Source organism: Cornus florida, unplaced genomic scaffold (genome assembly GCF_030987335.1).
Source record: "Cornus florida cultivar Cherokee Brave unplaced genomic scaffold, ASM3098733v1 CherokeeBrave_3.0.0_Hap2_Chr02, whole genome shotgun sequence".
In the NCBI taxonomy this organism is placed as follows: domain Eukaryota; kingdom Viridiplantae; phylum Streptophyta; class Magnoliopsida; order Cornales; family Cornaceae; genus Cornus; species Cornus florida.
In genome coordinates, this window is record NW_026775572.1 from 64,048,655 (window position 1) to 64,070,739 (window position 22,085).

General features: G+C 36.9%; 2 protein-coding genes across 3 annotated transcripts; one reads left to right on the forward strand and one right to left on the reverse strand.

Moving 5' to 3' along the window:
• Positions 1–2,250: 2,250 nt before the first annotated feature.
• Positions 2,251–4,008, reverse strand: LOC132296335 (uncharacterized). Its single transcript, XM_059794545.1, has 3 exons — positions 3,973–4,008; positions 3,288–3,575; positions 2,251–3,222 (listed from the first exon to the last, which is right to left on the reverse strand). Exons 1-3 carry the CDS (start codon positions 4,006–4,008, stop codon positions 2,251–2,253), a joined length of 1,296 nt encoding a protein of 431 aa, XP_059650528.1.
• A 2,575-nt stretch (positions 4,009–6,583) lies between these two features.
• On the forward strand, positions 6,584–21,155 carry LOC132295153 (uncharacterized). Of its 2 annotated transcripts, none has more exons than XM_059793288.1 (8): positions 6,584–7,005; positions 7,867–8,151; positions 14,019–14,078; positions 14,160–14,390; positions 15,462–15,580; positions 15,724–15,821; positions 20,343–20,467; positions 20,546–21,155. In XM_059793288.1, exons 1-8 carry the CDS (start codon positions 6,736–6,738, stop codon positions 20,705–20,707), a joined length of 1,350 nt encoding a protein of 449 aa, XP_059649271.1. In that variant the 5' UTR covers positions 6,584–6,735; the 3' UTR covers positions 20,708–21,155. The 2 variants fall into 2 exon arrangements, with proteins under 2 accessions (XP_059649271.1, XP_059649272.1); XM_059793289.1 differs by having other exon boundaries at positions 6,585–7,005; positions 14,181–14,390.
• The last annotated feature ends 930 nt before the right edge of the window (positions 21,156–22,085 follow it).

A 22,085-nucleotide genomic window follows, 5' to 3' on the forward strand; every position in this document is an offset into this window, starting at 1 on the left:
AGTATCCTAGTCGGATGGCCTTGTTAGCAAGTGACCTACCCCCAGCATGGTTTCCACAAACTCCTAGGTGGATCACCCTTAAAATGTAGTCAGCTTCCTCGCTAAAAACGCATCGTAAATACGGCATGGAGAAGCTTCTCTTGTAGAGCACCCCTTTGATAAGCGTATACCTAGCTGCCCACATCTTGACCTTTCGAGCTTCTGCTCGGTCAGTTGGTCGCACCCCATCCTTGATATATCTGATGATAGGATCTGCCCATTCCACACTCAATATCGCTTGTTGTACTTCAATTTGTCTCTCCTGAGATATTGATGGTTCTTCCAAATATTCCAGTAGTATATTCTTATTGATCTCAGGTTCAATGCAGTAGCTAGCCGGGCTAAAGTGTCTGCTTTCCCATTCTCTTCTCGTGGTATTTGATGAATTGAGAATCTTTGGAAGTGATTCTTTAATTCCTTCACCTTTTGTAGGTAACTCTTCATCTTCTCGTCTCGTGCCTCATATTCCGCTTGAATTTGTCCAGCGACCAGCTCGGAGTCAGTGTACATATTTAATTGTTCAACCCCTAGGGCATTTGCCACTTTTAATCCTGCTATCAAGGCTTCGTACTCTGCTTTGTTGTTGGTTGCTTTGAAACCAAACCAAAGTGCGTACTGTATACTTTCTCCCTCTGGGGAGACAAGAACAAACCCGGCTCCGCTAACCTGAACATTAGATGACCCATCCACGAACAAGTCCCAGACTACTTCTAGGCCCATCTGCTCACTTAAACCTGGTTCTGTCGAAAATTAGGGTTGTCTCTCCTCTTCTGGAGGGGTAAACTCAGCTAAGAAATCAGCTAACACCTGAGCCTTTACTGCTGTTCTTGGCTTATACTGAATGTCGAACTCTTCTAACTCTACTGACCACTTCATCAGTCGACTAGAGCTTTCTGGCTTGTGTAGGACCTGTCGAAGGGGTTGATCTGTTAGGACCACTATCGTATGCGCTTGAAAGTATGGTCTCAGTTTCCTGGCGAACACAATTAAAGCAAAGGCCAACTGTTCCATCCTTGGATATCTTTCCTCCACACCCCTAAGTGCTCTGCTCATGAAGTATACTGGCCTTTGGACCCTTTCTTCTTCTCGTATCAGAGCTGAACTGACAACTGTCGTGGAGACTGCAAGGTATATGTATAGTTCCTCTCCCGGTATGGTTCGAGACACTAGTGGGGGAGAACTAAGGTATTGCTTTAGTTCTTTGAACGCCTGCTTACACTCTGGGGTCCATTCTAACGCTTTCCTTAGCACACGAAAGAAAGGTAGACACCTGTCAGTTGACCGAGAGATTAGCCTACTCAAGGCAGCAATCTTCCCTGTTAGTCATTGTAGATCCTTGGTTGATCTTGGCGATCTCATGTCAATGACTGCTCGGATCTTCTCTGGATTGGCCTCAATTCCTCTTCTGCTTACCATATATCCTAAGAACTTTCCTGAGGAAACCCCAAAGGCACACTTGCTGGGGTTGAGTTTCATCTTATGCCTCCTAAGTACCTCGAAGGTCTCCTGTAGGTCAGTCAAATGGTCTTCAGCTTTTAAGCTTTTCACCAACATGTCATCAACATATACCTCCATGTTTCTACCAATTTGATGCTTAAACATTGCATTCACTAGCCTTTGGTATGTTGCACCAGCGTTCTTGAGCCCAAACGGCATTACTTTGTAACAGTACAAACCTCTATCAGTGATGAAGGCCATTTTTTCTCTATCTGATGTGTACATAGATATCTGGTTGTATCCAAAATATGCATCCATGAAACTTAATAGTTCGTGTCCAGCCGTTCCCTCAACGAGCATATCGATTCTTGGGAGAGGAAAGCTGTCATTCGGGCAAGCTTTGTTAAGGTCGGTGAAATCCACACATAGCCTCCACTTTCCATTTGCCTTCTTCACTAAGACCACATTTTCCAGCCAGTCGGGGTAGTACACCTCATGAATAAAGTCGACTTTTAAGAGCTTTTTCACCTCTTCTGATATAGCCTGATTCCTTTCTGGAACGAAAGTCCTCCTCTTTTGTCTGACAGGTTTAAAGTCAGGATTTACATTTAAGCGGTGCTCCATGATAGTGGGGTCTATACCCGGCATGTCTTCATGCAAATACGTCTCGATTCTTCCTGAGGAATTGAGTAAGTTCATCTTTGATACCTGGGAGGAGTTAAGACCCTATACTCACTTTTTTCTCGGGCTCACCATCACCAAGGATGACCTCTTCTAGCTATTCTGTAGGTTCCGCTCTATGAAAGTCTGGTCTATCTTTCCCTTCCAGCCCTTTAATCTTAAATGCCTCTTGCGATTTTGTTTTCTGAGAGAGGCGACATAACATTCGCGAGCTATTGTTTGGTCCCCTCTTAGCTCTCCCATACCATATTCAGTTAGGAAACGCATCAGGAGATGGTAAGTGGACGTGATTGCTTTCATGGCATTCAATGTTGTCCTCCCCAGGATAAAATTATATGATGATAGGCAGTCCACCACTACAAAGTCCACCATTACAGTGACCTGCTTTGGATTGTCTCCTGCAGTAACTGGTAGGGTAACTGCCCCCAGTGGATATACTTTGTCGCCTGAAAATCCCACCAGTGGTGACTTCATGGGTCGGAGCTTCTCTCGGCCAATTTTCAATTTCTCGTACGCCCTAAGAAATAGTATGTCAGCCGAGCTACCATTGTCTATCAATATTCGTCGAACAGTGAAATTAGCAACGACCATGGAAACTACCAGAGGGTCATCATGGGCCTGGTGAATTCCCTTGTCATCTTCTTCAGAAAAGGTTATGACCGGCTCCTCAACTCGAGGTAATTTTGTTGGAGGACTTGTCATTCCAACTTCATTCACCTCTGAAAAACTCCGAATTCTCCTAGCATGAGCCCTCCGAGCCGAACTTGTCTCACCACCACCAGCGAAGCCACCTGATATAACTTTGATCTCACCCATTGGTTGGTGTTGAAGAGGGCGATCATTTCGGCCCTCCCGGGCTGGGTTGGAGCCTCCTTTTCCATTTCTAGTTGTGAATTTACGTAAATGACCTTTACGAACAAGGTTCTCGATCTGGTTTTTGAGGTCGAAACAATCTTCTGTGTTATGTCCATGGTCCCGGTGAAACCTACAGTATTTACCTAGAGACCTCTTTGTTGGATCAGCTTTTAGCTTTGGCGGCCATTTCAATGATGCGTCATCTTGAATCTGCAGAAAGACTGGCTCTACAGATGTATTTAGGGGGTATAGTTATTATACCTGCCTGGGCTCACTGGGCGGCGAGACGATCTGTCAGCTTGGTTGTTTGAGAATTTCTTGTACTTCGATTCCTTTTCCTCCCTAGTGTTAGGTGCTGGCCTCTTCTTCTCCGACCTCTTATCTTCACCATCTTTGTTTTTTCGTGCATTCATAGCATCCTCAGTGTTCATGTGCTTCCACGCTCTAACCATCAACTCTGTCATGCTTGTAGGGGCTTCTTTTGATAAGGAAAATAGGAACTTAGAAGTCTGTAATCCTCCCATAAAGGCTGTGAGGGCAACCTTGTCGTCCACCTCTTTTACCTGCAGCATATCAGCGTTAAAACGACTTATGTAACCACGGAGAGGCTTTCCCTTCTACTGTTTCACATTCAATAAGTGTGTTGCTGTCTCCTATGCCTCTGCCCAGCGATGAAGTGTCCAATGAATTGTTTGCTCAACTCATTAAAGATTTCAATGGAGCCTGGCTTTAATTTATTGAACCAAAGACGAGCCCAACTCTTTAGTGTGGTAGGGAAAGCCCTGCACATAATCTCATCCGGTACGACTTGCAAATACATAAGAGCTTTGTAGGTCTCTAAATGATCGAGAGGGTCTCGCGTCCCATCGAAGCTCTCAAGAGTTGGCATCTTAAATTTGCTAGGTAGAGGACAACTCATAACATAACAGCGAGGCTAAATGCTAGGTTGGTCTTCTGTACCAGATCGTTCACTGTGGCCTGGCCCTTCCCTTTCATTGCTTACATGACGTCTTTGACCCTAGTTCTCAGATCTTGCATCTACAGATTGAAATAAGTGACGTCTTCAGTCTTGTCACCAACACAACCAGAGGTACCTGCACGGAGCCTGGTATTATTCCGTTCAAGAGACCGATGGTGATGGCTTCTCTGTTGACCCCCTATTTGACTAAGCTCAGCGTCGTTGTCAGTCCTACGGGAGTCATTATTGGGTACTTCATTATTATCCACCTCATTAAGGTCGGCTAAGCGTTGTAGAATCATTGAATTTTTCTGGACTAATTGGTTCATTCCCTTATTTAAGGTTTAAACCTATTGTTCCAACGCTGTGACGCGTTCCTAATCGTTTGGGACGGCGGGGGGTTGCCTCGTCGAGTCCCTTTGATCAGAAGTTTGCAACGCTTCGTATTCGCCAGCAACCAGACCAGATCACAATCGAACCATACTTTATTTAGAGAACTAAAATCGTTCCCACAGACGGCGCCAACTGTTGATGATGGATTCTGCGTAACCCGGATCTGATCTAACTTCCTGGACAGAGAGAAAAAAAGGTGATCCTACAAGCACCGGTGTGTTACCGGTGGAGTAGGCTCCAACGAATAAGTTAGTGTGCGAACTAATCTCTTAAGAGAAATCAAGAACTTGAGTTAGGGTTTTTTGCGTACCTCCAAACGTTGATTACCCCGCCTTTTTTATAGGGCTTAGGTTAAGATGTCACGTAGAATTACCTTATCGTAATCTGTAGACTTAATCCTCATCGTAATCTTTAATCCTTATCACAATCTTTAATCCTTATCGTAATCTGTAAAGCCTATCTCAATCTGTAATCCTTATCGTAATCTGCAGAGCCTATCTCAATAGTGCGTTAATTTAGCAATCTTCCCTTAATTATGGATATTTAAATTATACATCCATCAATGTCAACAACTTGATCCTCACCTTTTAGAGGCTTGCAACCATAGTAAGTAAAAAATAATAATAATAAAAAATAAAAATAAATATAAAAAAATTTACCATCATTTGTGATGTGAGCAATTAGTTACAGAAGGCACCGATTTCACTGAGATTAGTTTTATTTATTTATTTATATTATTATTATTATTATTTTGCAGGACACACCCTTTCATCAAGTTACTCATTTAGATTAATTACATATAACCCTCAAAAAAAAAAAAAAAAAAAAAAAAAAAAAAAAAAAAAAAAAAATTGCATATTACCCCCATTGTAGGCTAAACAATAGAACCTCTTAATAATTTAACAAGTTTTGTGCAACTACATTAAGATAAAGTCAGTCAATACAATACAGCTACCCTTATTTTCTATTCATTGTTTGTGGTCAGGTTATGTCGAACAAAATAAACTAAATAAATAGTAACACCACTTCATAACTAATACTACAATGGAGGATCAATATTTGGTGAGACTCAATGATCAGTACCACTCTTAAAGTGTAAATCAACTGTAGAGTCCTAGATGCATCAATTTGTAATTTTTTAGGGTTAATTTATTAACACTCTTTTAGGTTTGATCAAATATTACCCTCAAGTATCTTTCTAAAATAATTATCACTCACACCCCAATCGTTATTTGCATAATTATGACACAAAGGCATCAAGACTTCGAACGTCACCATTGACTCCGGCCGCAATCGCTGGTTCGACGTCTTCCTTCCCACCAAACCACCACCGTCTGACAACTTCCTCCCCCTGATTGTCTTCTTTTACGAGGACCATGAATATCTACCACTACCCCATCACCGCCAATTTATTAGTTCAGCAAAAAATACCAATGCCATCGTTGCAATGTCCAACCGATCTAGATGCCTTCGCTGTCGTCTTAACATCGGTTGCAATTGGATTTGTAGGTGGGTGAATTACTGAGGGGTATACTGGTCATTTAAGTAACATGATATTTTGTAATAAATGGGATTAAAAAATTAGGGGTAAAGTTGTCTTTTCTCATGTTTTTAACAAAGATTTTGATGGAAAAATATAAATGGTCCTGAGTAATAATTATTTTCGAAGGTAATATTTAACTAAATTTGATGGAACGTCAGTGAAATTGACTCAATTTTTTAACATTTTACTTAGTTTATTTTAATCATGGTTATTGTGATTGTGTCCATTTACATAAAAAGAAAATTTATTTTATTATTTGTAATATTTTTAAATGCCTTTAAAATGGATATTATATATAATAAATAAATAAATAATAGGCGTAGCTGAATTTTTTATTTCAAATTTTAATTAATATAACGTATCTATATTTAAATTTTTACATCTATATTTTTTTCAGCTGAATTTTTAATAAAATCAAATTATATTCGTAGGCTTACAAATTATATGCTATGCACGTTATGGACGGATCAATTTGTAATATTCTATCATTTTTCTACTCTAATTAAAAAACAAAAGATTGGAGAAAAATAATTTAAAAAATAAAAAATAATTTTTGGTGAATTTTTTTTTTAACCTGACAAACAATTTTTGGTGGATTGAGTTGATAACTTCAGTATGGTAATTGGTTGGCCGATGATATTTTATAGCTCCACAATTAATCTACTATTATTGTTTCTCCTTTTGGCATGTGATCCACAATTTAATTGGACTGCACTGCAGCTACCTATATTGATTATTGGGAAACCTATTTATATAAGTCAATAGTTTGTAGTATATTTTTTTGTCGATATAGAGAGAGCATAGAAATATTTGTATAGGCGTGAGAGAGATGATTGGACTGACTCTAGCTTCTCCGTGGATTTCGGGAACATTACCAATTTATTCTTCATCAACATCATCATCATCAACGACCACTTCGCTATCTTCTTCTTCATTTGAAGCTGCAAATTTCTCAAAGCCCCAATTGTGCCCACCTTCAACATCATCATCATCTTCGTATAATCGTCGTGTGATTTGTCGATCCCAATTAGCAAATGACCTCAAATTTCTGTTGCACGATGCCCTCGACTCTTCTGGCGTCGATACCACCCATGCCAGAGTATGATGATTTTCAATTTTTTTTTTAATATTTTTTATATTGTTTTTTTTATAATAATACTAGCTGAATTTATATTACCCACAAACATCACCATCATCATCAACAATATCTGTTTGATTTTTGTTAAAGCTCTGATTCTGATTTCTAATTATGATGCAAGACTCGTAAATTTGGGTCCAGTTTGATTCCACAGTATTTTCTTCTTCTTCTTCTTATATTCTGAATTTGTTACCCATAATGCAATTTTTGTTTTTCTTCTTTAAAATTCATTATTTCTGATTATGGTGCAAGACTCAGAGGAGATGAATTTGACAGTCTGCTTCTTCTTCTTCTCTATCTCTCTTTGTGGTAATATTGTTGTGCTTTCTCGCACTGATTGTAATTTTGGTGATTGTCAAATAAAGACATAGAACCCTTGGGGATTGTCTGGGATGAATTTTATATTTTCCCCTGATTATTATGTACAATTGATTACATTTTTTACTGAATTTAATTAACGTTAATGATTGCTTTAATAGGTGAATTTGCTATATAGGCAAAATAAATGTCTTTTTCTAACTTCTATTTTTCCCACTCTAGTCAATTGTTGATCCTGTTATGAAAAGGTGAATATGAATTTGTATACTTTGATGCATTTAATATATCATTTTCTTTTTCTAAATTCAAGTTCTTATGTTCCTTTTTTTTTTTTTTTTTTTCCCAATTTAAAAGCAAAATTGTGTTAATTTAGGTGAATTTGAAAATTGTTATATTTTCTCTTTTTTATTTATATTTATATTGTATTTTTTGAACTGAATATGATTTTTAATTTTTAAATAGTTGTTTAATTTTGGTGTTTTTGATGCATTATCCTGACGGCAGGCGGCTAGGGAGGGTTTCTGCTCTCAGATTAAAAGATTATCTGATATCGAGAGGCACACAAGTATTAGCATAAATAGAGGGGTTGATTTGGGTAAGACAGCTCTTTATATAGCAGCAGAGGATGATTCCCTAGTTTCGCACTCTTCAGTTCCTCTTCCCGTGGATGCATTTATTGACAGATTGGATGATCTTTGTATGGACTACTGCTCTCACTATAGCGCTTCGTTTAGATCCTCGCCTGATATTTTTCTGGAGTGCCTAGAGAGATACTTGTATGTTAATAAGGTATACATGTTAATATCTCACTTTAGTTGGAGTTGATTAAGCATTCCTTTCTATTTTATTATCAGACAACTATTGCTGGAATGAAAGATTTGTTATACAAAGCAGAAGTGTAAAAAAATGAGTGTTACTAATCTATAGTTCATGGTCGGTTTTGTGCTCACTTTAACCGATGACCACAAAAGAGCACATGTATATGATAGAAGTAGTTATTTGAACCCATTATAGGACATGTAAAATTTAAAACTAATACCGGTAAACATAAGAGCAAATTTATATGATAGAGATAGTTATTTAAATTGAAAAATTAAATGGGATAACCATATGATCAGTGATTAGGGCACCCTCGAGGTTCTGGAAAACTGAGTCACTTCTTATTTTATACGTGACATTCTGTCAACTGTGGGAGTTTAATGCCTGCTCGCTTTTTATGGCAAATTTAGTTATAGATAAATGTTCCTTTTTTTTTGCATTGTCATTTCACAAGATTGTGAAAAGGCATATGGTGCGTTAAGCTATATGAGCTATGTTTGTTATAATCTTTGGTATCAATTGTCATGGCAAACTCTTATTCTTAGAGAACATTGATCGCTGAAGTCTCAGGGGTTGGAATAAATTCTTTGCATTTGGAAGCTTTTTAGTGTAGTCACCACAACACCAACCCCCACCCCACCCCCACCCCCCGCGCGCGCGCGCAAATGGTTAAGCAATATATATATGTATGTATGGAAATTTACAAGGCCAAATTTTTAGGACATCCCAACAACCAGGAAGCCCAAGAAAAAATCCAAAACAATTACAGCCCAATGCAGCTGACATTTAGCCCAAGAGAAACAGCTTTGCTTAGGAACCCAACAAGCTTCAACCCTAAATCCCTAACAGAAAAACGATGAGCATATACCCTTCGATAACTGCCGGTGTAGCATATTATGATGGGTATGAACAATCCGGTGTAATCTGTGGTGGGTGGTGAGTGATCACCCACGCTGTCTAGTCTGGAGGCTGAGGTGGTGGACAAGAGCGAGATGGATTGAAAGTCCATTCATTCGCGAGGGCAACGAGAGATTCCTTGGATGATGATCTGAGCATGCTAGCAATGGAGTTAGCAACAAGATGTAGGACTGCCTGTTGTGATGAAGGTGAGTTCCTATATAATCGATTGTTCCTTTCGCGCCAAATAGTGTATATGAATACTGTGAGAGCAAGCTTGCAGAGACAGATTGTAGGGCAATTGTTGATCCAGTGATGACTTGCCCAGTGTACAAATTGGGGCCAATTGGTGATTCCGGTGTAAAATCGGCATTTATCCTGTATGAATTTCCATAAAGGCTTTTTAGTGTAGTAAACATACAAGGAAGGATAATGTTAGAGGTCTTCCTTTTTGTTATTACTTGTATCTTAGTTTGTTTTCTAGCAGCTATTGAACTTTATTTTTTTTTTTTTTTTGGTTTCTTGAATTTTAGTTTACTTTCTTTTAGATGTTCTACTCATTATTTTGAGTCCAACACGACAGTGGTTGACACAACAGAATGGGAGTGGGTGAGTGAGGTACATGAACTATAATTGGTGCCATACTACTACCTTATGAGGTGTATTTTATCACTCTAACAGTGGCATTTCGACACCCTACCTATAGAGACCAATTTTATACAACTGGGGTGTGTGAGGAAAGGTTTGATAATGGCTAATGTATTAGATTGAAATCATACCAAACTATGGAATCAGATGCTTTAGCTAGGCTTGCCAACAACTTCCAATTGGTTGTCTAAAGGACAACATGTATGATTCCTGTGTATATGGGTTGAAAGATAAAGAGGGAACTCCTCTAATCAGATTAAGTGATCTGTAGGAGGTTGTTGGATTGGATGGGGAACAGCCAAGGCGAACTACACAATGGATGAAATTGATATTATGCTGACTGAAAAGTCTCGGCATTTTCACACCCTAATACCATAGGATAGGTGTACTTTTTGGGTTGAGTCTGGATTCTTCATTTCAATAATAGCTCCTTTACCAGTATCCAATTTCCTTTCTTTACATGTTGATAAGAGAAGGACACAACATAGATTCCATCTCAAGAAATAGCTGGTATAAACTCCCTCCTCAGTAATATGGAATCTTGATGGGGCTCTGATCCTTCCAATCCTCAGATTGATGTCAAAGATGGTTGATGGTTCAGTAGCATGGAATATTAACAAGGAAATGATATTAAGGAGGCTCTCTGTCTAGGGAGGCTCTTTTAAATATAACATCAGTCACTAGATCTTAAGACATAGTGACTCATAGTGAGGGTGGGGAATTTGTCTGTTCACATCACTGAATGTTATCTTGCCATTGAGCTTTTTAGTTGCCCGCGGCACGTGCCCTTTTGGCTAATATGCATTGTACACAATTTTAGCAGCTATATAGTGTTCCTTAGTGATAGCCTGGTCATTGAGGACAGAAGCTGATCTAAGGACCAATTAATTGCAATGCTGTTTTAAAATGCTTTTGCTGATTTGTCAGATATGACAAAGATGAGGTAAGTTTTGAAGCCTAATAGTTGCTTAGGTTTTGAGCATGCCGAAGCTTGTTTCCTTCCTTCCTTCTACAAAGAACTTTCTTTTTTTTTTTTTCTTTTCATTTTCACTTTATTTAGGTTTGATCATGCTTACATTTTTTATTTGATGCTATATCTTGAGATTCTGGTCACAAGATGTAAAAGGTAGAATTTAATAAGTTTTTCCTACTAATGATGCCTTAAAATTCAAATATTAGATTCATTAGTCTTTATAAATTCAACAAGTTCATTAAGTATCATTTAAAAAAGTTGAAGGTATAAATATTAAAGTTGCACCCTCTCTATTAGCTTAAGCTTTTAGAGTAGATGGGTAGTTAATATGGTATCAGAGCCAAAGGTCTCGAGTTCAAACCTCACCGTCACCCTAATTAAAAATTGAAAAACACGTGTAGGACCAAAAAGAAGGCCACACGTGAGAGGGGTGTTGAAGGTATAATTATTAAAGTTGCACCCTCTCTATTAGCTTAAGCTTTTAGAGTAGATGGGTAGTTAACAAAAAAAATAATCCAAATTGAGAGTGGCGTAGTCGGAAATCCAGTAGCCAATTCACAGAACAAAGGACCTAGACGGGGAAATAGGTCTTTCAACTTACTTTACATTCTTACCATTGGAAAGCCGCTTGAACTATCTGAACTTCTTGCTTCACTCAATTTGTCTCACAATAACACACTGACTCAAAAAATGAAGGTGAAAATTAAAACGCAACGATTTTGTTATATGAAATTTTCCAACACAAATATACTGAGTTTTATATTTATAGAATTTTGGGTTTAAAATGTGTATAATAACATTCAAAGGCATTGCTTGACTGTAACAAAATTCACTGCAATTGCCGTGTTGGCTACGTAAATATAGAGCCACTGGATCTATTACCGGTATGTTAGTTAAAACAATTTGAAACCTTATTGCTTATGGATATTGGGTAGATATCTGGGTATTGCTTTTGACTTGGACAAATGCATGCAACACTTGTGTTGAGATTGAGGTTGTTGGAAACATTTTGGAGGATATGGAGTGAAGACAGTGGCATTCAGTTCCATGTGAATCATGCATGGAGAAGTGGCCATTTGTCCTATTTTAAGATTGGGATGTGCATTCTAATATTCATTATAGTTCCTCTTGTTGCTATGCCTGTGAGACATTTGCCATCAAGGAGATGGATTGTGGTGCTATGCCTGTGACACATTTGCCAGTAGAGAGAGAAATTGTGGTAATAATGGGTCACCTCGATGTTATACTTTCTGAGATCACATATTATTTGCAATAGTACACATGCTGTGATGGAACCACACATCTGCGTACATCTTCTGGGACATAATATAAAATTTTGTTTTATTGGATTACATACTGCGAGGAATCATACAATTGGCATCTTTTTCTCAACAATTTATAAATAATGGTATATTTTTGTTCTTAAAAGAAAAGTTACAGCACAGTGTATGTCCCTTGTACATGGGGTGTTGAGAACAAGAAACTGGAGACGATGTAACCTTTGACTTTATTTTGCACAAAGTGGTTGCTCTCAGAATCGGAACATATTTTGGTTCTCCTTCGAAGTAATTTATTCCAGTACTGCTTTGTGCAAATAAAGGATCACAAACTCTACATTCCGTTCTCTATATGTTAGGAGGGTATTTGTGCAATTGGTGGAAGCAGAACATGTATCCGTTTGGAAGCTCAAACATATAGTGCAGCTAAATTTAAGGAAGAATCTAACACAACTTCTGTTTGCAGCTTGACCTTTCGATCTAAAACTTCCCCCTGTTTTGCATAGGTGGGGAGGGTAAGTTTTAGACATAAGGATATTGAGCTTTTTTATAACTTCTGATTGCAGCTTGACCTTTTGATTTCCTATGTGGGGACTGGGGAGGGTAAGAATTACAAACAATGATATTGACCTTGTTTACTAGCTGGAAAATTTTAAGTAGCTTAATGCAACGAAGTTGTTCCCTCGTCTGCTTATCTCTAATAAGCTGGCAATCCCAAAGTCATCTGTTTTATTTATTTCTCCACTGCACGGAACTCTATAGTTCCAAGAAAATCAGAATTAAATTAATAATAGAGGTAGAATGAAAAATGCGGGACTTAGGACAGACTCAAACCAATCAATCTCTGTAACTGTATCTGATTTTTCCCCTATTCTCTCTTTTGAACTGAGTAGGCTTGTTCAACAACTCGCCAAGTAATATATATTAATATAAAATTTGAAAATTCAAAGTAGAAAGGCTCGCAGAGATTTATAAATGTACCAAGTGTTACAAAGTTCAGAAACGAGCGCAATAGCAATAAATTTGTGAGTCTCAGAGAGAGAGAGAGAGATTACCAGTCCAAAGTTTTACACAGTAGAATAGCAGTGCACATGCAGTTAACTCCTCCCTCTGGATAAGGTTTCTGCAATTTCTTGGCAATCTTCTGAGGAACCTGATAATTGTGTCTCAGAGAGGGGGAGAGAGAGATTACCAGTCCATAGTGTTACACAGTAGACTAGCAATGAGCATGTACGCTGTATGCATGCAGCCTTGCAGTTAACTCCTCCCTCTGGATAAGGATTCTGCAATTTCTCAGCAATCTTCTGAAGAACCTGATAATATGTTTTCCAACCTCATCCCATTCATGGGTGCGGTGCTTTAACCAATCAGCTTGATTGAATGGCTGTAAATTAGTATAAAAAATTATAAAATACTAACACCTCTTAGCCAGGAACGTAATTCAATATTCTAACCTGAGTCGAGCCAGTGTATTTCTTGAACTAAACATTTGAACCTAATGTCACAAACCCAAATCATATTATTTTTTTCTAGGTTTGCGGTTAGATTCCCAAAATAAATTACAATCATTTTCTTAATTCTCCGTCTGTTGCTTCGTTGTTGTTGTTCCCCCCCCCCCCCCCCCCCCCCCCCCTAGTGTTGCTTCTTTTATTTTTCTTTTTACTTGAAAAATATTTTTTTTATTTTTTACAAACTTCATCTACCTGTCATTAGATTTTCTTAATATATAGAGAAATCCCTTATACGGAGTAATAATTTATGATAATGTTTCACCCCACCCCCCAAATCCCCTATATTCTGTTATTTTATTTGTTGCCATGGTCCTGGTCACAAAGACTCTCTCTTGTCAATCTTTTGGCTAGGTAAAATATTATTCCAGAACTATATTGATTGAATATGTATCTGAAGGGTACCATAGTTGCCTCTTGCTATTTTAGAATAGGACATCTTGTTTTACATATGGAAATTAATATGACAAACTTTTGTAGCTCATTACAATTGAATATCTTTTCTAATTCCTGTTGTGGCTACATCTTTGTCAGGGTTTCAGGAGAACTAATGTGAGGTCTCAAGCAGAGCCACGGGCTCTTTATCTTCATTCTGTATGGAATTCTGCCTCCTATATTTTACTTTTAAAGATTTCGCCTTGTTGGAGAAACAAATGTTTTACTCTTCAATAACAGCTCCACCTTCGTTTGGGACAGGTTTTGACACATCGTTCAGGTTCTGCTCCTATGCTTTCCCTCATATACTCAGAGATACTAAAGATGCTTCGTTTATGTGGTCTCTTGAATTTTGATGTGGAGATTTTTTTCCCCCACGATCTTTATAGTCTTCCTAGAGGTTATCATAAACAAAGAAGTAAGGAGTCTGATCAACCACATATTTTGACATCACAATCCCTTTTGTTGGAGGTAACTTATGTTGTCTTGCCAGCATATGTCAGCATGTGTCCTATCCTTCTACTAAATTCGTGGTAGTTATTCTGTCCAATGAAATATTTGTCTTTTTGCTTATGTCGATGGGCTGTGGTATTTATAATAAATAAAAGTACATGCCACCATTTTCCTGAAATAAATAGTCTAATAATAAGCATTCTATGTGTATCCTCTTAAGAGACAGGACTGGATGAAACTACCTATAATTTAAGATCTAGGGGAAAATAAAATTTATTTCTTTGTTCTTGCGCAAGGAATCAGTATTTTTGAACAATTTTTCATTCTAGAAAGAATTCTCAAAGTCATATTTGCAAATAAAGATGATCATCCTTGAAACATGGATGGAGTGTTAAAGTTTTTTTTATTAATTCTGCCATACTGAAGTCGTGATTTTATGAAGGATTCTGTGATTTTGAGTTTTCCTTTTATGTTGCATAAGTCTGTAGTAAAAAAAAAAAAAAAAATTGAGTTTTTCTTTTATGTTGCACAAGGCAATAGTAAAAAAATCAACATAATCCCATGTCAGTTTCTAGAATTGGGGGTATATAACAAGCTAAAGCTATTGTTTTTTACTCGAGTATGTTATATTAGTATTTCATTTGTCTTTTCTCTGCTCTTTTTTTTTACCTTGTTCAGTTTTTCCTCTGAAACCTCAATAAGATAGCTCATTCACAAATTCTGCAAGACTAATGGAATTGATGCGCCAATTGTGCATTCAAGAATCCATTTTGCAAAACTTATATTCTCTCTCGCTCTTTCTTTGAGTAATGATACATGAACATATACATTTCTTTATCACAAAGATCATGAATTTATGGCAAACAAAATCTCTCTCAAGCCCCCTCTTTTTTGCTTATGAGGAAACATCAGACAAACGTCCATGGGAGTTATAAGCTTGCTGATGATATAATCAATATTAGAAATATGATTCATTTGTGAGTTTAAAGTCTCGTGGCAAAAATATTCTTCTTGTGCAAGCATGCGATTATTTGTATCGTGTCTTCTGTTTGGTTTAGCTTTATTGCTTATGTTATGTTTCTTGTGTAGATCTTGAGAAATTTGAAGGACGCTTTCTGGCCATTTCAACTTGATCATACTAGCAGCTTGTTCTTGAGGGCAGCACGCGCTGCTAACTGCACTGATAGATCAAACAATGTTGAAGAAAGGTAATTCTGCTTATTCCAATTAAGTCTGTCTTTTATCTTATGTAAATTAGGTTTTTATGTGATATTTAGTTTTAACATGTATTTCCTGCCTCCCTTCTACTTTTCGCTTAGGCTGCCTTAAGTTTATACTTTGTTAATTGTAGTGGCTTTGAGCTTGCATCTGCCAAAGCTGCTCAGCATAGGTTAGAGCGTGGTGTTTGGACCAGCGTACGTTTTGGGGATATGAGGCGTGCATTATCTGGTGTGTATCGTCTATGATTTTTTTTTCTCTCCCAGCTTCTACAAGTTGATCTTATGTTCGGTTAATGTTATTCCTTTTGCTAGTTATAATGGCTCTGTCATCCCTACCAATGGCAGTGGTGGGACATGGTGAGTGATATGACATGTGAAAGTGATAGCAGCATTTGGTTTACATTCATGCAACATATGCTAGCAGTTTGGTAACAACAATTCGTAGATTTAGATCAGCTATACTGATTTGAGATGTGCCACCAAAATAGAGCATTTGATTATGATTCTTTGGATGCTGTAGAAATACTTGGGAATTTTCTTAACTTTTAAAATTATAATGGTCAAAGTCATATAGGTAGCGTTTGGGGTGCAATTTTTGGGAGGCTCTGAAAGCACTTCCAAGTCTTGGAAGAAAGGAAGTCCTTTCTGGAAAGAATATGAGTATTAGGTTGAACAAGCAAAAGGTCTTCTAGAAGAAGTCGAATACCTGAGAAGTGCTTTTCAATAGAAGCCATGAGAGTCGCTTTCAAAAATTTGCTTCTCACGGATATAGATGAGATACTCCAATAATAGATTTTAAATACTGATTTTATCCCTATTTTTTAGAGGATCATCCCTTGCAATTCTCTATCCAATATCTGACATCTTGTACCGTGGCTCTGCTCCCCCACTGGAGGCAGCCGCCATTGTTGTGGCCACCTCCCATGGCTCAGAATAATCTGATGCACGATAGTGAAGATGAAAGGCTAGTGATAATTTTTTTGTGTTGTAAATAGTAATATAAAAGTGAAGAGAGAAATGAAACAAGAACACAAAGATAGTACGTGGTTCAGCCACTAGGGCCTACATCCACGGCACAAAGAGCCCAAAGGGCTACATCACTTTTATAATATTCTCTCTTTTATACACAATACAATGGTGGAGGCTCCTCTATGTAGGAGAAGAAATGATGAGAATGGAAAGAGAGAGAAATAGGAAACAACATCAATACTGTAGGATTTTTCTCCACTGATTCCTCTAGTAACATAAATCTTCAATAATAGGAAACAACATTAATAACGGAGAATTTCCTCACTGATTGCTCCAGTAAATCTTCAATAGTTTGCATTCTTCTTTTTCTTGTCGTTCCATTTGATATTTTCAGATTATGATTTTTTTTTTTTTTTCTGCAGTTGTTTTACTTCTCTATTTGATCTGCAAAATTTGAGGCTTTTTCCTTAGAACATAAGTTGGTTTCTTCAAGTCTTTTTGCTTTCTGTATCTGATTGGATTCAAAATAATGTATAATTCTGGTGAATGATTGATTCTGGAATGGTGAGAGATTTATTGGGTTTGAATTCAAAATAATATATAACTCTTGTTAATGAAGGTGACTGTTAGAGGATGCATATTCATGTAATTTCTGATGTGCGCACGCATACACACATTCACATGAAATTATATTATTGCAAATAATAAATACATTTATCCATATGGGACAGGTCCTTATTTGGGAAGTTGGGGTGGGTTCAGGACAGGGCTTTCCTATCCTGAACGTTACACAAATAAAAAGCGCTTCCCAAATCTGCCCCATGTCATAGTTGGGGCCGGTTCGGGGTGCCCCTTATACATATTTTGTTTAGACTAAACAATTTAATCTTGAAGAAATTTGAGATAAATTTTGTAGAAAAATCTAAGTATTGACTAATAGTTAACAATCATAATAACAGAAGTGTTGCTAAATTTGAAATTATCATGAAAAGAAATAATCTCTAGCTAATAATTTTATATATATATATATATATATATAATCGGGGCAGGAGAGGTTTGTGACTTTCTTCCAAAATATGCCCCTACCTATAAGAATAGTGCCACACCCGTCCAATAAGGGTGGGATGGAGTGGGGCCCAGTGGGGCAGATTAAATTGACTTCCCTGGCCCTAATCTACTAAACTTCATCACATAGGAGTTCACCAAAAACAAATTAAATACAATGAATTTTTTCTGCTTTATAAAAGGCAAATTGGTGAAATGTTCCAGCTCAGGCAAAGACTTGGAATCACCTTTCCTTTAACAGACTTCCATGTGAAACTTTCATCTCGTAGTTAGGGCTGTAAACGAGCCGAGCCCGCTTTGCGGCATTCAGGCTCGGCTCGTCACTGGCGAAGGGATGCTCGAGCTCGAATGCCCAAAAAGTTCGGATCGGCGCAGCTCATTTACAGCCTTAGAGATGATGATATGAGAGGTTAATGTGTTTATATATATGGGCTTGGATTTGTGCTTTTTTAATTTGCTTGGACTGGCTTTATTTTATTTGTTAAATAATTGGTTTTACAGGATTGGGTTTAGGGTGGGTTTGGATGGGCTAAAATTGGATCATATTTTTAAAAAGGTTATGTCATGGAATGTGTTGGGCTAGAATTAGAAGTATGTGAAGAATGATAATATGGTTAGGTTGGCCTCTTTTTCTGGAGGGTTAATTTAATTTTACATGTAGTAAAAAATAGTATATGTATATAGATATTTCGAGCTGAAAACGAGAGCCTTCAAACGAGCTTGTTCATGAACAAACGAGCCGAAAGGAGAGGTGTTTGAGATTGGCTCGTTTAATAAATGAGCCAAAGAATTTTGCTTGAGCTAACTAAAGGGACACGAACCGAGCTTTTGAGCTCGACCTGTTCGTCAAACGTTTGGTTCATTTACAACACTACTCGTAGTGCAACATTAGGTTGTAGTCTAGTTTGTAATCTGGCTAGTTGCTGGATATCAGAATAGTTTTTCATTTCTTCCTTCTTCTTTTTTTTTTTTTGAATTTTTTTATTTAAATTTTTTTTACACTAGAATAACTGGTTGCATTGGTCCATTGAAACCGGGGTCTTATTGAAGGTAAAGTGTAACATTATCAATTAAAATTTGTTTTAATGGTTAATGAACTTTAGAAAAATATTCACAAAACATGTTTTCTTCCTTCTTGAATTCCTTTTAGCTAGAAAGCTCCTTCAAAAGCTCTAATCAAGCCAGTACATTATTTGTTTGATCTATAAAGTGGCTTTGTGCTCATTGATGCTAATCATTTTTCTTATTAGTTGCATTGTCAAATGTTCTTCTTCTTCACGGAGATACTGGACATGGTTCCGTCTTGGGAGGAGTTGGGCCAACAATTATTATGCCAAGAGCTGGTTTTGGGAAAATGCAGTTAATTAAAGTAACATAATGTTACTACTAGAAGCATTAATTGTTAATTTAGTAATGACAAGTTTTTCCTCAAAAATGGAATTTTAAGAAAACGTTTTGCAGATTATTCCTCCTAGCTTTATATAGGAGTTAACCACATTTACAAACTCCGTATGTGTTCTTGTTGGTTTTTTATTGGTGTCATATGTAGAATCCTAGCTTTACAAAACCTTGTGTCTTCTAATGAGAATCAAGGACACTTTTACTTGGTAACCGTGTCCATGCATAATATTGACACTTGTAGTACACTCCCAAACATGTGTCAATCTTTAATGTGTCTATTTTAAACATTATGTTTTACTGTAGGATAGTGGCTGACACTATTGGAACTCACAGTGACGTGTCAGACACATTTGCATTTAGGAGAGCTTCTTTTTAGAATATTGTCATTATAAAAATGGCACAATAATAGGTGTTGCATATAATTTATTAAGATATGGACTATTTTCTTTTATAGAGATATAAAGAGGATTTTTAAGGAAAAATGGGTTTGGGGTGGGAAGGAGAGGAATATTGGTCATGTTATTGTGTACACTACACGCACAAAAGTGTGTTGTCTCTTATTTGCAATGGTGCCTCTTTTGAGAGTTCAACATGATTATCTGTCCCTACCTCATCGTACTTGTGTTCTTGCACATGCAATTAACATGATTCATTTCAAAGCAAGGATTAAGTCACATTTCACTGTCAAGTTCACGAGACCTTTGCCTTACAAAAGGCTCATGGTACACATATCTCGACATGAGTTCTCATCTCATGTTTGTGACATGTGCCTCTTACATTAAAAATCAGTTTGAAACCTTGTCCAAACTTTTCAAAATCCTTTTTGAGACACTTCTATGTAAAATCATGAACATTAAACCTATTTCTAAGTTTCCTCTCAAAACTCTTACCTTTAGCGCCGTCAATGCTCTGAATGTTAACAAGTGCATTTTCGGGGCTTGTTTTAGCTTTGGACATTTTGCATTCTTACTAGACATGAATTAAAATAAAAATACAACTTGGTTGCTTTGATTTTGGGTTTTTGGGAACACATTTGCTTACACATGATTGCATCACTTTACACATGAAGCATGGCAGAAGCGTAGCAAAAATTGAAATGATGAATTGTGTCACATTCAGACAATAGAAAATAGAAGCATTTAAAATGCTTCGTATAATTGATTGGACCTATTTCATCTTCTATAATTGTGTAGGCAAAGCTTTACCATGACATTCTCATGTTTTTACCTTGTCATCCTCGTCTACCTTGTTATACCAATGAATCTGCAGATTTCTTTTCACACATTTTCAACTGGATTTATTGCTACTTTTACAGCATGTGAACGCCTTGTCCTCCTGGAATCCGATTTGAAGGAATTAAGAGATTACGGTGTTCTTCTTTACCACTGTGGATTTTTTGAGGAATCGTTGCAATACTTCAAATTGTATAAAGACAAAAAGGTGTGTTTTAACTCCTGATTGGCAAATTAAAGCATGGCCTTCATTTTTCTGATTTACCAAATGAATTCCGTTTTGCAGAATTCTTCCATACCAGAGCCGTCATCCGATACATTTAGCCACCTAGAGGAAGACGCCGTGGAGAAACTAATTGTTCGCCTTAACCTCATTTTGATGGAGGAAGGTTGGACTAGGCCCTCGTACAATAAAAGTTTTCTGGGCAACAACTCCGAGCCATGGTAGTACCTGATGTGCATTTTTCATGTAATGGAGCCGAATTCCGTTGGTGTAAAGTTGGACGGTTGATAAATTGGACTCTTTGCCAATAATCCTATATATGGGCGCAATCGCATTCATGAATATTGCAATGTGCAGCCCTGAAAGCAGAGACGAGAACACTACCGATGAAAGGAGAAGACGTTGGGTGAAGTACCCATTGCATGATATCATGATCAAATGGTAGCTTATTCATTATGCGTGCAGTGTACTGAGAATTGATGCATCTTTACTCTGATGAACTCTAATTCTCACACTTTAAATTCATGCAAGTGTAATACTTTTCTCCTTTTCTGAAAGCAGTTAGTGTTTCTGTTATTAAAGGAAAAAATAAAAATAAATAAAAAGATGGTGTAAATAGTTATTATTGTGAATACTAGGATTGTAATGATTATTGGGATTTTTCTTTTTGTGACTTCGTTCTTCTATGAGTTTTGCCCTCTTTTTTTATTTTGAGTTCTTATTTTTGCTTTTGTATTATAAAGCTGAAGTTGAAAGTAGGTATCACAAAAATGTGAAAATTTTGAAGAATAGATTGGGGAGGTGAATACAAGCCAATAAAAATTTATTGTGAAACTAATGTTATTATATTAAGTTTTTGAACCTTATACACCATAAAGAAAGGTGTTGTACGAAAAAAAGAAAAATTTTGGTAAAGATGATAAATGCAATAATTTTTTATTTTGATTTAAAATTGATGTAAAATAATGAATTATGTTTCTCTTACTTGTTAGCTACTCAAAACACAGCACCACATTTAGATTCCTTAATATAACGTTTTGAATGTAATACTAACAAATCGAGGAGACTTTTTTTTACTTGCTTTGCTTATTGAAAAATTCAGTTTTCAAATTTACTTTCTAGTTCTATAAATTTCCTGCCGTTTGTGAGAACAAGTAATGCTCTTTTAACAAGTTTATAAATTGTTATGGAGCTACCGAAGAACCTGCCTATACAAGATTCGAGCCACTTAGCAGAAATTTTGTTCGACTATAGTTATTTGTTTCTTTTAGGTTATCATACATCAATATTTTTTATATCTTATAGATACTAAATAAACAAAAAAAAAAATACTGAAAAGGGATATTAATAAAAAAATACTAATACTCTTGTACTACGATTGATTAATTACATAAGTACAATCATCAATGTCTACATGCTCATTTGCATGTGCACTCTATATACAATAGAACATCAGTCATTTGCAATGGTTTGATTTCCTGCGGTTAATGTCTTGTTAATCTCTATGCAAGGTTTATCTCTTCTTATGCGGTTCGTTGAACCTACACCCGTTGCTGTCTGGACTGGAATGAGAGAGGAGCTAAGAATTTAGTCAGTTTGTTTC

What these genes read in the sequence shown, in the direction of transcription:
- LOC132296335 (XM_059794545.1), bottom strand. Translation starts at nt 4,008, where the DNA reads ATGAAAGGGAAGGGCCAGGCCACAGTGAACGATCTG. An exon ending in AGGCCACAGTGAACGATCTG is followed by an intron (nt 3,576 to 3,972) that starts GTACAGAAGACC and finishes GATATGCTGCAG; the next exon opens with GTAAAAGAGGTGGACGACAA. An exon ending in ACAGATCGTCTCGCCGCCCA is followed by an intron (nt 3,223 to 3,287) that starts GTGAGCCCAGGC and finishes GTCTTTCTGCAG; the next exon opens with ATTCAAGATGACGCATCATT.
- LOC132295153 (XM_059793288.1), top strand. Translation starts at nt 6,736, where the DNA reads ATGATTGGACTGACTCTAGCTTCTCCGTGGATTTCGGGAACATTACCA. An exon ending in GATACTTGTATGTTAATAAG is followed by an intron (nt 8,152 to 14,018) that starts GTATACATGTTA and finishes CATCTTTGTCAG; the next exon opens with GGTTTCAGGAGAACTAATGT. An exon ending in TATGAGGCGTGCATTATCTG is followed by an intron (nt 15,822 to 20,342) that starts GTGTGTATCGTC and finishes CTACTTTTACAG; the next exon opens with CATGTGAACGCCTTGTCCTC.